This window comes from Mauremys mutica, chromosome 2, assembly GCF_020497125.1.
Source record: "Mauremys mutica isolate MM-2020 ecotype Southern chromosome 2, ASM2049712v1, whole genome shotgun sequence".
Taxonomy (NCBI): domain Eukaryota; kingdom Metazoa; phylum Chordata; order Testudines; family Geoemydidae; genus Mauremys; species Mauremys mutica.
This window is the reverse complement of record NC_059073.1, coordinates 90,993,659-91,010,281: the sequence shown is the minus strand read 5'-3', so window position 1 is coordinate 91,010,281 and position 16,623 is coordinate 90,993,659. Positions and strand designations below refer to the sequence as shown.

The 16,623-nt window shown below is 44.6% G+C and overlaps 1 protein-coding gene across 2 annotated transcripts in view; it reads right to left on the bottom strand.

The window, feature by feature from the left end:
• Positions 1–15,953, bottom strand: part of NDUFV2 (NADH:ubiquinone oxidoreductase core subunit V2) — a 42,140-nt gene extending 26,187 nt beyond the window's left edge. The window contains exons 1-3 of one of the 2 annotated variants that reach the window (XM_045004571.1): positions 15,910–15,953; positions 13,724–13,838; positions 6,549–6,614 (exon numbers count right to left, since the gene is read on the bottom strand). In XM_045004571.1, coding sequence (XP_044860506.1) covers positions 6,549–6,614; positions 13,724–13,777 — 120 coding nt within the window. In that variant the 5' untranslated portion in view covers positions 13,778–13,838; positions 15,910–15,953. Of the gene's footprint in view, positions 1–6,548; positions 6,615–8,028; positions 8,185–13,723; positions 13,839–15,909 lie in introns of those variants that run through there. The other variant, XM_045004570.1, reaches the window with a different exon arrangement.
• Between the last annotated feature and the right edge of the window lie 670 nt (positions 15,954–16,623).

Genomic DNA, 16,623 nt, shown 5'->3' with positions numbered 1-16,623 from the left:
GACAACTTTTTATTTCAGAAGGTGGAGGAAGTAATCAAGGGGACTGCCATTTTAGACTTGATTCTGACTACCAGGGAGGAACTGGTTGTGAATCTGAAGGCTGAAAGCAAGCTGATTGAAAGTGATCATGAAATTATAGATTTCATAATTCTAAGGAAAGAAAGGAGTGAGAGCAGCAAAATAAGGACAATGGACTTTTTTTAAAAGCAGCTTTTAAACAAGCTCAGGGAACTGCGAGGTAAGGTAAAAAGTAGTTCAGGAGAGCTGGCAATTTCTTGAAGAGACAATATTAGAAGTGCAACAGCAAACAGAACCATGGCCCTCTGAACAATGAGTCCACACTATCTTCTACAAGCTATCTGCCTGCAACCCCCAACAAGTCATCAAACTTCTCCTATATCCCAAGCTCTGAAGCTCAAACAGTTGGATCTGTGCAAGAGGCTAATAGGCAACCAGAACACCGTACAGATCCAAACATTACTCCCCTTCCTGTTCAGTCCAAACAACAAACATACATATATAACAGTAACTCAAATACAGTGGTAGCTATACCAACCTCACCCCTAACACCTACTATGCCATCTGCCATTTCCCCTGCAGTACAAGCACCACATGTAGCTCCCTCAAATTCAGCAGCCATGACCCAAGAGAGAGAAAGTCTCTCTCTCACAAGGGAACAAGTGTATGCAGCACAGGAAATGCTGAAGACTGCAAAGTTACCAGGCCAGAAAAGGCACTTATACTTGGGTTCCTGGCAGGATCCAGAGAGAATCCTTGCTAAGAGCAAGGCAACATCATTCAGATTAAATTAGTACGCATACAGAAGTTTCACCAAAAGTCAATGGTACTGGAAGCATCACCTTGTTAGTGGACACAGTCTTTGAAATGAACTGTATTACTGGCCAGTGGACCCCGCTCAAGAAGTACAAAACTATACCTAATGTTTCCTAAAAGATTCAGTAACAAACTGTGGACCAAATCAAGCATAGAATCAGGCAGCACATATAGTGTGTGTCAACTGTTCAAAATGGCACTCATATGTCAGTTTCTTTACTTTCCAGAACACAAATTGTGGCTATCCAAACTAACTGGGTTATATGATTGCAACATGAAGATGTTGCCGAACTGACATAGATCTTTTTTTTAAAAAGGAAGGTAAAAGAGTTAACATTGTTCTGAGAGTCAATATGCCAGAAATAAAACTACAACTCAAAGTTTGCTTCCCAGGTTTGAAGCAGTTCAATTCCAAGCACTGGGGAAAAGGACAATTGTGGAATCACAGTTTACCATTAAACAAAGGCATAGATTTTATTGCAGAAATATTTACATTGACTATATGGGTTTAGTTTAAATATGGACACTTGCACACTACAATATTTGCAGTTATTCCTGTAATTTGATTGCAGTAAATCTAACTACTGCAGGTGGTAGATGTCCAGCATCTAATAGCACCCACCCTATATTTAGCTTGTCTTTGCCAGGATCATAGGGGGATTTGAGAAGCTGTGTTAACTCTACTGTACTGGGGGGGGGAGGGGGAGAAAACTATCCCGACGCAAAAGAAAGACAGAAACACTAGTAAGAGGGCAATACAGCTCCATCAGGAGCTCTTTAATGACTTGAAAAATCAAAAGGGAATCACTATAAAAGAACAGCACAGGCGTAACAGGGACAAAATCAGAAGGCCAAAGCACAGAATGAGTTACGCCTAGCAAGGGATAAAAAAGGCAATAAAAGGAGGTTCTGTAAATACATTAGAAGCTAGAGAAAGATGAAGTGTAGATCCTCTATCAGCGAAGGAAAGCTAATAATGGACAATTCAAAAAGGATGACATGTTTAATGCCTATTTTGTTTCAGTCCTCACTAAAAGGGTTAATTGTAATCACATACTTACCACAATATTAACAATAAGGGGGGAAAGGAACACAAGCCAAAATAAGGAAAGAACAGGTTAAAGAATATTTAGATACGTTAGATGTATTCAAATCAGCAGCATCTGGTTCTTAAGGAACTAGCTAAAATGCTATCAGAACTGTTAGCAATTATCTTTGAGAACGCATGAAGAACCAGTGAGATCCCAGGGGAATGGAGAAGGGCAAACATGGTACCTATTGTGGAAGTAGAGCAAGAACTGATAGGGATTTCAATGCATGACAGTCTCTGTTAGCAAGAGTCAGGCTAGCTGTAACCCTAATAACACGAGATTTGTAGAAGCTGAGGATTGTGTGAAGCGAGTGGGAAAGAACTGTGGGAGAAGTCGTTGCGACCTTGTGTCGATAATAAGGAATGTAAATTGGCGTCTAAATAGAAGTGAGAAAAATAAGATAACAAAATAACCTATGTATAAACAAAATGCAGCTGTTGCTCATTATTGTAGGTAACAAAAAGTATAAATGCTTGCTGTAATTGTTTACTTGGAGAGAGACCTGCCTAGGACGGGGAAACCCTGTGTCCTAGGGCACTCCCTCCCTCTATACAATTGTAAAGAGAAAATAAAGTATTTGATTTTGCTGCACCCAACCAAAAAGTGAGAACTGAGTTTTTCTCCGACACTATCTTTAAAAAGCGGGCGGAAAAAGAGGATCCACAGAATTCTAGACCTGTCAGCCTAACTTTGATACCTGGAAGATACTGGCAATCAATTTGTAAGCACCTAGAGCACAATAGGGTTATAAGAAATAGCTAACATGGATTTGTCAAGAACAAATCATGCCAACCCAACCCCGTTTCCTTCTTTGACAGGGTTATTGGCCGAATGGATAGCAAGGAAGCAGTAAATGTTTAGTAAGGCTTTTGGCACAGTCCCCACATGACTTTCTCACAGGCAAGCTACAGAAATGTGGTCTAGATTAAATTACAAAAAAATGGTTGAGAGAACATACTCAAAGAGTAATTATCAATGGTTCACTGTTAGGACGTATCTAGTGGGGCTCTCAGGGGTCAATCCTGGGTCCGATACTATTCAGTTGTTTCATTAATGACTTGGTAATGGAGTGAAGAGTATGCTTATAAAATCTGTGGATGACACCAAGCTCAGAGGGGTTGCAAGACAAGATTCAAATTCAAAACAACTTTGACAAATTGGTGTCAAGTATCAGAGGGGTAGCCGTGTTAGTCTGGATCTGTAAAAGCAGCAAAGAATCCTGTGGCACCTTATAGACTAACAGACGTTTGGGAGCATGAGCTTTCGTGGATGAATACCCACTTCGTCGGATACAAGCCAAATTGGAGAATTGGTCTGAAATCAACAAGATAAAATTCAGTAGACAATGCTAAGTACTTCGCTCAGGAAGGAAAAAACAAAATCTACAAAATGTGGAATAAGTGGCTAGCTGGGTACACTGCTGAAAACAATCTGAGGGTCATAGTATTCACAAATTAAAAATGAATCAATAATGCGATGCCACTGTGAAAAGGCTAATATTCTGGGGTGTATTAACGTGAGTGTCATATGTGAGTCATGGGAGGCAACTGTCCCACTCTACTTGGCACCAAAGATGCCTCAGCCAGAGTACAGTGTCCAATTCTGGGCACCACACTATAGGAAAGATGGGGACAAATTGCAGAGTCTCTAAAAGAGAGCAACTAAAATGATGCAAGGTTTAGAAAACCCAACCTATGAGGAAAGGTTAAAAATAAAACTGTGCATGTTTAGTCTTGAGAAAAGAAGACAGAGGTGGGAGAGTCTTCAAGTAAGGATTGTTTATAAAAAGGATTATGATGAACTGTTCTCCACCTCCACTGAAGATAGGACAAGTAGTAATGTGCTTAATCTGCAGCAAGTGAGATGGAGGTTAGAGATTAGGGAAAAATATAAGGATAGTTAAGAACTAGAATAGGCTTCTAAGGGAGGCTGTGGAATCCCCACCATTGTCTAACCTGTTTTTAAAAACCTTCAAACACCTACCAAGGATGGTCTAGATCTACTTGGTCCTGCCTCCACACAGGGAGGTTGGACATGATGACCTCTGAAGGTTCCTTCCAGCCCTACATTTCTGTGATTCTAGGTACTTGAAATGTGACAAGAAGTACAAAATAAGCAAGAAAAATCTAAATAAAAATGCACATGAAAAGAGAAAGCAAACCATCTACACTGAAACTGGCATCAAAACAGAACCACCACATTGGAAGCAAAGTTAGTGTTACTCCATAATAAACCCCCTCAGCACCAAGCAGGCTTTATTGACCTTCAACACCACAAAGCAAAAGGCAGGAAAGAGGATGGAGACTAGTGATACTCCAATAACATGATTACTTAAAATTGTATCTTTTCTCTGTACAAATCAGGCAGCCAATAAGACATCCACCTCTGATGGTATTAAAACACCCAATATTGATTAAAGAACTCAAAAAAAGTTTAACCTCAAACCAGTCAGAGCAATTGACCAATTATCTATTACAGAGGTTCTCAAACTGTGTTCCATGGACTACCAGTGGTCTGCAAGCTCCATTCAGATGGTCCGCGGATAGTTCCCTCTCTAAGGTGCAAGCCTGGGCAGCTGCACACCAGAGAATGAAGGGCTACCCACCTAATTAGTGGAGCTGCACAGGTGTGGCTCCACTAATTAGATGCCTGGACCCTGGAGAAGACGCACATGTAAGGTGAGGTGGCAGCCTTGTGGAAAATAATGGGCAGGTAGGAGGGGGCAGTGGGGTGAGAAGAGGGGGTGGGGGGAATTTGGGACATGCAGGGCTGCGGCGGCCAGAGAAAGAGACGACCCTCCTTCCCAGCCCCAGTTCGGGGGCTACGGAGGAGGGAGGGCACATCCATTGCTTTAGAAAGGTAAGACTACTGATATTAAAATATGAGTTGTGTGCTTTTATTTGTAGAACAAAAAAAGGTGGGTGTTTGTTTTTTTTTAAATATAGTGCTTTTATCCAAAGCGCTTTGCAATAGTTAGCTAATGGTACAAACAACACTTTGAAAGATCATTAAGTGGTCCACCCTCAGCAATTTTCAAGTGGTCCGTGAAAAGAAAAGTTTGAGAACCACTGATCTATTAGATAAGCTCCCAATTTGTCCTTAAACACCTCATCAGTGGTTTTCGACCTTTTTTCCATTTGCACACCCCTAAAAAAATTTCTAATGGAGATACAGACCTCTTTGGAAATCTTATACATAGTCTACAGACCCTTAGGGGTCCATGGACCATAGATTGAAAACTTACTGCCTGAAAGTTATAGCTCAAAAAGCCATTGCGTAACTGAGGCAAACACAAGTATATAAAATTGTATTCAAGATTCAAAGCTATTGTGAGGAAAAAGGAGCATTAAAGGACAGCAAATATTATCAAACAACGAATAAGACACAGATCCCCCAGGTTGCTATAAATTAAATTCAAATGGTGACATAGGTCTTGAGGATGGCTTTTTTGTTAAATTCTCCACGCCAATTGACGCTACACCACAGGCCCAGGCATCCCTGAAATTGTCCTCCGAACCTCCTGTGTGTGCCAGGAAATGGGAGCTTGTAGCTGGCTTTGGCAGCTTATCTCCCTGGCTTCCCAGGCTCTCAGCTGCTGACCTGTTCTTAGGATGCCTAGCCTGATAGCCTTCTGTCTCTCCCCCACCACCCCTCTTTGGACATCAGCTCTCACTCCCTAGGTCTCCAACCCCTTCCTGCCTCACTTCATGGAGAAGTGCAGAGAGCATGAACTGTAATCCAATTAACTCTCCCTTCGGGGAAAAGCTGCAGGGAGACAAAACAAAATGTTGGGTGCCTGGCTGCAGCAAAAGGTGAATTCTGTGGCAGAAATGCTGAATTCCACTGCATCTTGAAAAAATGCCAATTGTGCAGCTATGTAACCACAGAGTTCACAAGGCCATGAAGGATAGAAATAAGGCAGATCACACCCCACACACTGTTCTCTTCAGATTCAGGCAGATGGCACTGATTTGTATGCCCCAGTTCACATTCGAGAGTCTTGCAACTATAATTACTACTATTTATATTTGTATTGCATTTGTGACTAAAGGCCCCAGTCATGGATCAGGGCCTCATTGTGCTGGGAACCACACAAACATGGGCTAGAAACATTTTTTAAATTAAAGGTCAAATTCTGGAGCTCAGCTCAACGGCAAAGTGAATTCTATGGCAAATACAGTAGTAGTGGAACCAATGACTACACAGGACCATACCTAAAAACCTTCCTTCTCAAAGGAATCCTCATGTTTGGAGCAAAACTATTCTCCAAAACCTCTTTAGAAAATGGCTGAATTTTTTTTTTAAACTTTAATAGTGAAAGTTGATAAAGTTATAACCAAATGAAAACAGAGGCTTATGAAGTCAAGTGTTAAGCAACCTCACTTAAGGATTTAAAATTATTTAAGATAGGGAAGAGATAGCAAGGGGGGGTGGCAGATTTTCACCCCCCAGAGCAGGGAGTTCTACTGAAAAATAAGTTTCCTTGTAAGTTTCTACTAAGGTCTGAAAGAACTGTTCTTGCCAATCAAAAATTCATGTGTGAATAAAAACCATATTTCACCCAACCCTCAACTTTAACTTATTTATTCATTTATGTTTTCAGTATCTAGAAAAATTTCTTACCAGAAACAAGGCTCCTCCACCTCCACTGCGCACAGCTGTTTTATGCAAGTAGCGGATCTGTCTCACCTTTAAACAACATTTTGAAAGTATTAAAAACTATGGTCAAAAATTTATGTGCTAAATTTCCATACACTGCTTTCAGTAACAGTTTGATTTCTATACCAATCATAATAAAACACAACCAAAAGACCGTGTGGTTTATTATTTGATGAGGAAAAGTGGAGAATATTAAAGGCCTCTCCTGATATCAGGAGTATCTTTGTTCATTTAACCCACCTTGGTCACTACAGATCACATTAGAAAGTAAACCCCATCATCTCAAAGCCAGAATTTTACATAACTTAATATCCTCTCCTCACGTGTAAGCACATATCAGCCAATGTACTAAATAATTTACTGCCAGAACACACACTTTATAAATACACATCAGCCATATATGTTTTACAAATTATGCATAAGCTACTGTTTCAAATCTAATGTATTTAGGGAAGTTTGGAAATCCCATTAGGTGCCTATCCACATCTTTAGACACCTAAGTATCTTAGTAAATCTGGCAAGTCCAAAAGGTGTATACCTTTTTCAAAAAATGAAACCTCAAAGTATCAGAGTTAGAAGTGTTAGATTAGACTTTATTTTTAATCAATTTGACCTAACTCTTTGATTGGTAAGGGAGAGACCATAGTAAGGGAATTAGAAGGATTAGCAAACAAACATATAGGGAGTCATAAATTTGGCAATGTCAAGTCTGCTGAAGATCAGAGAGTGAGAATAAACACCTCTCTCTCACGTGTCTGTCACGAGGGGTTAAAAAAAGACTACACACTATCAGTCATTTTTTTATAGCAAATGTAGATGTGTACAGAGCTATATGCCAGCTGAACAGCATTCTGCCTCAAAGGGGGGAGGAATAGCTCAGTGGTTTGAGCATTGGCCTGCTAACCCCAAGGCTGTGAGCTCAATCCTTGAGGGGGCCATTTAGGGAACTGGGGTAAAACTCCATCTGGGGATTGGTCCTGCTTTGAGCAGTGGGTTGGATTAGATGACCTCCTAAGGGCCCTTCCAACCCTGATAGTCTATGAAGGGATATACAAACCATAAACACAAGTGGTCAAAAATACAATACTCAAAAGAAAAACAAAACCACCAAGGATCACTGTAGTTAGACTATAACACACGAGAGAGATCATAACTAAGAAGCGTGTGCACAGCCCCTATACACCCACCTCCACCATATCCCCGGGCCCCTCCCACTGAACCCCTCCTCCTCCATATCCCCCCCAATCCCCCCCTTGTCCTGACTTTAACGGGGGGAGGGCTCGCCCCCCTTCCTGCGGGGCGGGGGGCGACAGGGGCCGGGCTCTCGGAGCTGAAGGCCGCTGTGCCCTTGCCGGCTGCCTCGGGCCGTCCCGACCAGGGCCGCCGTCTCTCGCCGCGGCGCCTGGAGGGGGGCGAGCGGCGCCTTGGCCGCGAGTCTCCTTACCGAGAGCGCAGCGGCGGCGCGAACGGGCGCAGCGAGGAACATGGCGCCGGCCCTGCAGGCCGCGGCCCCCCTCACTGCAGCCGCCACCAAGAGCCCGCGCGCCTCCTCCCTTGCCGCTCCCTCCCGCTCTGCCGTCGGCATCCGCGCGGGAGCGCGCACGCCTCGCGTTCGGGGGCCGCGCGCTGATGCCGATGGGGCCGGGCGGGACGGAAGAGCGCGCTCCTAGGACAGAGCCTCCTGCGCGCGCCGGTGTGGGTGGGAGCGTGATGTGAGAGCAGCAGCTCGGGATCAGGGCGATGTGAACCTTTCTCGATACCTCAGGCCCCGGGCACGGGGATGCTGGGTGACTTGCTATAGGGCGCAAGCGCCGTGCGCCCCAGGCCCAGCCCTGTGCCCGGGAGGGAAATGTTAGGCTCACAAGCATTGCCCACAGGGAGCAAGGGCAAAACACCTATTAGTTCCCCCGCACTGGCACCTCTGCTGCCGATTTAAAAGATTCCCAAATCTTATTATTTTCAACAGGGGCGGCTCTAGCCATTTCGCTGCCCCAAGCACAGCAGCACGCCGCGGGGGGCGCTCTGCGGGTCGCCGGTCCCGTGGCTCCAGTGGACCTCCCGCAGGCACGTCTGCGGGAGGTCCACCAGAGCCACCTGCCGCCCTCCCAGCGACCGGCAGAGCGCCCCCTGCGGCATGCCACCCCAAGCACGCACTTGGCGTGCTGGGGCCTGGAGCTGCCCTTGATTTTCAAATACTCTTATTACCTTCTGGGGGGGGCAGTGCTTAATTTGTGCCAGGGCAAAGTCCTGGCACCTCTAGCCCTGGCAGTTCATGATAGCCCTGGCACCTCTGGGCTTGCCAAGTCAGATTATGAAAGATTTAAATAATTTCTTGAGCCATGGCACCTCTTTCATTACAAATTAAGCATGGCTGGGGAGAGGGGGTCATGATTTTTGAATGCTTCAGGTTACTGCAAAAGCAGCACCTATGATGTACTAGGCAATCTATACATACAGGAAGAGGACACATCTGATCAGTGATCATTAGGGTGGCCACTCGCATTTCCAGACATTCTGGGACTGATGTGGCCCCCAACCTGTCCTGGCGTGGCATCACACTCACTGTGCATGCCAAGTCACACTGCACCAGGGGAACCATTTTGAAGAGGGCAATGCCCCACCACCCCTTTCATGCCAGCAGGGGCAAAGTGGCATGCTCTTCAAAATGGTGTCCCCCATCTGTTACCAGACAAAAGCACATCCAATTTTGTCTCAGTACTGGACTGGGGCCAAACCATGCAAAAAAAGGACCATCAGATTTAAAACCAGACAAGTGTTCTCCCTAGTCACAGTGCTCTCAGGGAGCTACACAAATATAGTTAAAATAAGGGGTGTGCTCTCCTGTCCCTGCTCTCCTATCAGTGGCAGATCCATAGTAGAAAACAGGCACAGTCAGGGCTGATACTAGCTACCAGATTGTAAATGAGATGTGCTGGTGGCATCTCCACCCCATTTGTGAGGACAGAGCTACCAAAGTGCATGCAAACTCTCCAGAAGAGGGATGTTTACTGAAGCAATTAAGAGGTTTGAATTTTCCTAAAGTTGTGTACAACCCCCACAAAATGCAGAGAAAATTCAACAATTTTATATCCAGCTGTCCCTCAAACAGCAAAAAGTTCTCCTGTCAAAGCCCAGAAAAATTAAACAGGGCATAAAAGAGAACACTTTTTTCAGCAATATTGGTAACAATTCCCTGCCACAACATGGATAGCACAGTGAACCTGAACCTCATGGTTCAGGAGCTCAACACATATCTCAGCCTACCAGAGAGTGCCAACACATAACTGCTGGTTCTGAAAGAGAAAGGCTACCAGATTGTTTTGCCTATGAACTCATCATTCCTATCCTGCTGAATGTATATTGTGTATCAAACTACACAAATGAACCCGAAGATCTGTATGATCCAACAGAACCTTCTATAAACATTAACTCCTCATATCACACTTTAGAGAGAAGAAGAATTATTCTCTTTTTGAACAAATATACATTTGTAATAATAGAAGAGTAAAGGAAATTACATTGTAGGGACTAATGTGTCATTAATAACCCCCGTTTTTCCTTCTCATCTTCCTCATTAGGCAGGGCTGTGGGGATATTTGAAGCTTGAGCTGCAGGCATTCATATTGTTATCACCATGGGTCAGCTAAAGGCTTTGTTCAGTTCTATTAATCCCTGACCCTTAATCAGCTTTCCCATTTTACATTAAAATTCACCATGTACAGCAAAAATATTTGAACTGGAGGAAATTAATCTGATTAGATAACAAAATAATTTTCTTCCTCAGACTCAAATGACATTACATATGCCAACCACAATCACATCTTTATAAAGTGCCTCATTACTCAGACCTGCAGATGAGAAATGCAGATTGTTTTTCAGTGCAAAAGCAGCTTCACACTCTTCAGGTACTAATTAAGAAATAAGTAATTTACACTGAAAGGGTACTTGAATGTGCATATTTGCAAAGCACTAGTTATACTACAAATTATACTTTTCTCCACATCTCTTCCCCAAGGCTGTCTCTACCCATATGCAAACTATGCAGCTGCATAGGGCACCAGGAAATTTGGGGCACCAAATTGCCCCAAATTTCCTGGTGCCCTATGCAGCTGCGTGCTACATCCAGCTCCAGCGGCCATCCCAATCCCCGGGATGGCTGAGCTGGCCCCTCGTGGGCTGTGCACAGCAGGGCCCAGGAAAGCTCCCTCCGCCCCTGCCCCACCCCTTCCTTTCAGACCCTGCCCCTGCTCCACCCCAGCCCCGCCTCCATTCTGCCCCTTCCCCCTCAAACCCCATCACCTGAGCTATGCGTCCCAGGGGACTGCAATAGGGGGAGGGCCCGCCTTGTACTCACTGGATAGAGGCAAGTAGAGCAACCTGGTCCCAGCCTGCTCCACCGGTGAGTGCTGAGGGGCAGTTCCCCGCCTTCCCACAAACCTGGGAGCTTGGGGAGCAGAGCGGAGCAGGCTGGAACTGGGTTGCTCCACTTCCCGCTGCCGCATGAGTGCGGGGGGCTGGCCCTACCCCTGCTGCCTTCATGCACTGGCTGCTCCTGCCTCCCAAAGCCCTTGGGCGCAGGCCCCATCCTCCGCGGAGGCCTGGGATGCCCTCTACCACCTGCAGAGGCCTGGGATGCCCTCCCCACCTTGGAGGCCCGGGGCCCGGCCCCCCACAGCGGGGCTGCGTAGGGCACCACAATCTCTAGGGATGGCTTGCTCCTCCCATCCTGTCCAAGGGAGAGACGTCTTCATTACCTCCCCTCCACATCTCCACATTGATACAATGTTACTAAGATGGTGCTATTAGAATCTCAGTGGAAATATATATATACCGTATTTATCGGCGTATAACACGCACAGGCGTATAACACGCACCTTCATTTTAAGGGGGAAATTTCAGGAAAAGAACTTAAATTTCAAATAAAGGACTTTGAAGCAAAATAAGGGTAGCTCAGAACTTGTTTTATTAATATTATTACCACTTATAAGGAAATGAGTGGGCCAAAGATCCCGTACCATGCTCCAGCCCCCTCAGCCTGGGCTGGCTAGGACACACTGGCGAAGGCGGTTGGCCCTGAGGGACCTGTGGCTCGGCCCTGAATTCCCATGTCGGCTTGTTTCTTTTGGGGCTGACTGACCCACCCTGCCTGTTCCTTTGGGGCCTGACCCTCCTGCAGGAAGTACCTCCCTTTCCTCCGGAAGTTCCCCGCTGAGTACATCTATGAGCCCTGGAAGGCGCCGCGAAGCGTGCAGGAGCAGGCAGGCTGCGTGATTGGCCGTTCGCGGGGAGGGGGGCTCGGGCCGGGCCGCTCGGGAGGGGGACGGGGGCTCGGGCCGGGTCGGGCCACGCCGCTCGGGAGGGGGGCAGGGGCTAGGGCCGCTCGGGGGGGAGGGGGGACGGGATCTCGGGCCGCTCGGGAGGGGGTCGGGGACTAAGGCCGCTCGGGGGCTCGGGCCGGGCCGCGCCGCGCCGCTCGGGAGGGGGGCGGGGGCTAGGGCCAGGGCCGCTCGGGGGAGGGAGGGAGGACGGGGTCTCGGGCCGCTCTGGAGGGGCGCGGGGGCTAAGGCAGCTCGGGCCGGGCCGCTCGGGAGGGGGCTAGGGCCGGGCCGCGCCGCTCGGGAGGTGGGGGCTCGCGCAGGCCGGGGCTCGGGGCTCAGGCCCCGCCGCTGGGGGGGGGGAGAGGGCGGGGGCTCGGGCCGCTGGGGGGGGGGCTAGGGCCGCGCTGCTCGGGAGTGGGGCAGAGGCTAGGGCGCCGCTCCGCGCCGCTGGGGGGGGGCGGCGCTTTTCTTTTCTGCCTGGGGCAGAAGGTTATATCGGCGTATAACACGCACACATCATTTGCCCCCTATTTTCAGGGGAAAAAAGTGCGTGTTATACGCCGATAAATACGGTACACACAATTTACCACTACAAAAATAGTGGCCAAGGCATGTTAGTTGTCACTGTCAGCTAATACCAGGCACTTAGTCAATGTGAGGTTTAACAAAAAACTGAGCTCTTGAATTATGTCTGCCTTGTACATGTGTACTTTGCCTAGAATGTAAGTTAATATATTGCATCTACACCAGTTTTTTTCCACAACTCCTATGTGGAAAACTCTTTGATGTTTTGGTGAAACATTCATAAAAAGGCAAAATAGTACAGAGCTAACACAGGCCTTATCTACACAGTGGATTTCAGCCATCAGTGGCTGGTCACTGATATAGCTGTTCTAATGCAAGCCCCTTGTGTAAGTAAGCAAAACTGCTGTAAGCCATGATTTCCACCTATGCAGCTTAACCCTGCTTGAAACCAGGCTAAACTACACTGGGGCAAATCAAGGTTATAACAGTTTACACTAAGAGTTTGCACCAATGAAGTGACACTTGTGGCTGGCCTCTAATTGCTTTAAAAAGGCTAAATCCCCAGTGTAGGCAAGGCCATCAATGTGCTTCAAAAGTAATACATGTACTGGATCCCTATTCAAGATGGTTAATTTTAAAACAAAATATAAACCCCTCAAGGAACTTGAATTTGAATAAAGATTTGTTGTGCCTGTATTGTAATTTCCATTTTTTAACACAGAATATTTTTCAGTTTGTATATGCCAAGTAGTCTGTGGTGCTGACGCTCTGGGAGGACTATTGCTGTTTAAATCTGTTTTTGCAATGGCCGAGGGGTTGCCTTTCTGCTGGCCCTTCTTCATTTATGAATTTTAAGAGATCCTATGATCATTCATTCTGTGACAGGCTGGACTTTTTGTTGATTTGCTTTTCCTAGTTCTCTGGTCTCATATACTTGATTTTCCACCCCATATACTAGCCTGAGATTAGTTCCTTAGACAGTTAAAAGGCTGCTTAAGGCAACACAAGTATAATGGTGCAGAGATGCTCAAGCACAGATTAAAGATTCTCATGCTAAACCAATATTTTCAAGTTTTACTGGGCATCTGCCTTAGGAATTGAAATCTATGAATAACAAAGGGCATATATGAGAGATTCATGGAATGTTCCTACATTCCTTGCAAACTAGTGCTCATAAATCACTAAATTAATAAACATTTGACTATGTAATAGAAAAAACATAGTGTTAATGACACATTAATTGTATAGGGCCACCACCAAACACATTGTTCAATTGGTTTGTATAAATAGAAACACCTTCTTTAGCCTCCCGCAACGCCGGAGCATATGGTGTCTACCATTTTCTGCCATTTATTTTGGTCTTATGTTGTTCTGTGCAGGCTTCTGAGTGTCATGTTGATGGATACCCTGTCTTAAAAGAAAGAAAATGACATCAACAGTTGCAAACATTTATAATTCAAATAAAAATTACTTATTTAATTTTACTTTCATTTCTACATAAATTAAAAGCCAAACCTGATCAAACCAATGAGCACTACCCAGGAAGTGTAGCTGTTGGGTTTGTGCCACTCTGCCTTTTACAAATATTTTACTGAAACACCAAAATGTTACCCACAGAGCAGTTTTTGAAAACAAACAAACAAAAAACAGGCACAGGCTCAATGTGTTAACTAATATATGTCAGAACAAAATATAACATTCAAGTACTCATATAGTCAGACATATATTAGAGGTGCTTTTCTGGGCCACACTATTCTGGTTCACTCACTGCTGGATGGATGACAGCTCCTGGTGCCACAGGACTCTTTGTTGCTTTTTACAGATAAAGACTAACACGGCTACCCCTCTGATACTTAACTCCTTTACAGACAACATGACTCAATAATAAGGGAGTGATTGTGATTTGGACTATGCATCTGTGCAGATGCATAAGTGAAAGGAAAAGTCCCCAGGATACCCATGTATGTGCTACCTCTGTCTTGGGTCTGGACACACAGCAGTAAGTAGACAATGCACACCTATATATCTTTTCTTGCCAGAGAGGTAAGCAAAGAAAGGAGAGAAATGGTCAGAGTGTGCTCCTCACACACTCTCCATGCTCTAGCTTTACTGACTGGGATGGGAGGAGGAAGGTATAATCAGGGCCGGCTCCAGGCACCAGCGCAGCAAGCAGGTGCTTGTGGGGTGGCCAAGGGAAAGGGGCAGCACATCCAGCTCTTCAGCTGCATTTCGGCGGCAGGTCCCTCGGTCCCTCTTGGAGGGAGGAACCAGCCGCCGAAGTGCCACCAAAGAAGAAAGCGATCGCGGCTTCTTTTTTTTTTCCCCCCCTCACCGTGGCAAAAACTCTGGAGCCAGCCCTGATCATAATTTGCTGCAGTATAGGACAACAACAAATTACTAATTCATTCCCCTCACCTCTCAGAGCAAGGGAAAATCAGAGAGGAAACTGTGCCTTACAGGGTGTCTCTGCAGCACAGTGCCTCCCTGGGATATACTAGGTGTTGCAACAAACGTACTACCCCTTTCCCATGAATGTACTTAAGCCACTATCTAGCTTTCCTAGCTAGTTAATTCCCTGCTTCATAATTCCTCAGTTTCTAGAAGGCAATTTCTTTACCACTAAATTACTTTCACAACATACCACACTTTAAGCAGAAGAGTGTCATTTAGTAGTATTCCAGATATTGGCTATTCAGACAGAAAGAATAGAGCTACTCCAAATTGATTCTACAAACTTGGGCTTTGCTCCTGCATCAAAATCTCTTAGTATGTACCCCTTCATGCATGTGGAAACCCACTGAAGTCAATGTGGGATCAAGGGGTCTAGACTGTCACTAAAAATCATTTCACAATATTAACCATAATAAAGAATAGTCTTGCACTGTATATGAAAAAATACCTCAAAAAGAAATAATATAGTCAGATATTTTAATTGTCTAAGTTTATGCAATAGTTTGTATTTAATTTGGGATAGATTTTTTTCTGGAACCAAAGAGTTATTTATTTTATGATCAGATTTAATTATGAAGGATCCTTATGCCAAATATCAATTGCTTTCAGACTTTTGTTTTAAATAACAATGTACTGAGGATATTTAATGACTGTGCTTCATTATCCTCCATTGTGAAGGCATAACTAAACAAATCAGCTTTAATTAATGTCCAATCTATTATTCACACAGGGACATTCATAGCTCCTATCTCGGACAATCTAAAGGTAGCACTCCCAGCTACATATGTGCAAATAATTTAATATATCAATCACATTTGACTACCTTTAACTCAGATAACTAATGTGTGACAGTTATTTTACTGTAAAAACCTAGTGGAGACAAGGAACCTTTAGCTTTTGCCACAAGGTAGCTAGACAAGGTTAACACTGACGTTCTCTTCCATAGATGTGTCACCTGCAGCACACATGAAAAATAACTACTGACTACAGACAAGGAAAAACTATAAAAGGCAAAAGTAAATAATTCATACCTGTATTCTCTAAACTGCACCAGTAATCCCACCAAGATAGCCACAGGTGTCAACGGATGAATATAAACTGTTTGAGGAAATAATATGAATGACTCCAGTGCATCTACTATCATGTTATGAATATAGCAAAATCTTGTTATAAATGTAATACGTCTTGGAACAGTGTAGCAAAGCTTGCTAGAAATGTCATAATAAATCAAGGTATGGATGCTAACTATATTTACACTAGAAAGGAAGTGACATACACTCACTGGGGCCAGATCCTCAACTGATGTAAACTGGCATAGTCCCAACTGAAGTGGATAAATCTCTTTTTATTGGCTAAGGATCTGGTCCATTGGTTTGTAAGAAAGTAGCTTCCACTGTCCATTGTATACAATCATGACATTTAAATTCTGCTGTTGCTTATCTATTTGCTCTAGTGATCTAAGAGCAAGCTTGTATTTCTGTTCCACAACCTGCATTAAATGAATGGTAGTAGTAAACTACAGAAAAAGAGAATGAAAAAGAAAGATCTAGCATACTCCAGCACTAAATAGGTGTCTTAATCTAAGTAACATACATACAACTTTGTCAATATTCAAACAATACCTTGTGTAAAGGTCCACTGAGTGAATAAATTTTGCATTAGTTACAGAGAGATTAACTCAGTAAAATACCAATAAATGCTTTAGACAAAGTCACTTTACACCAGACAATGTACTGTATTTTTTA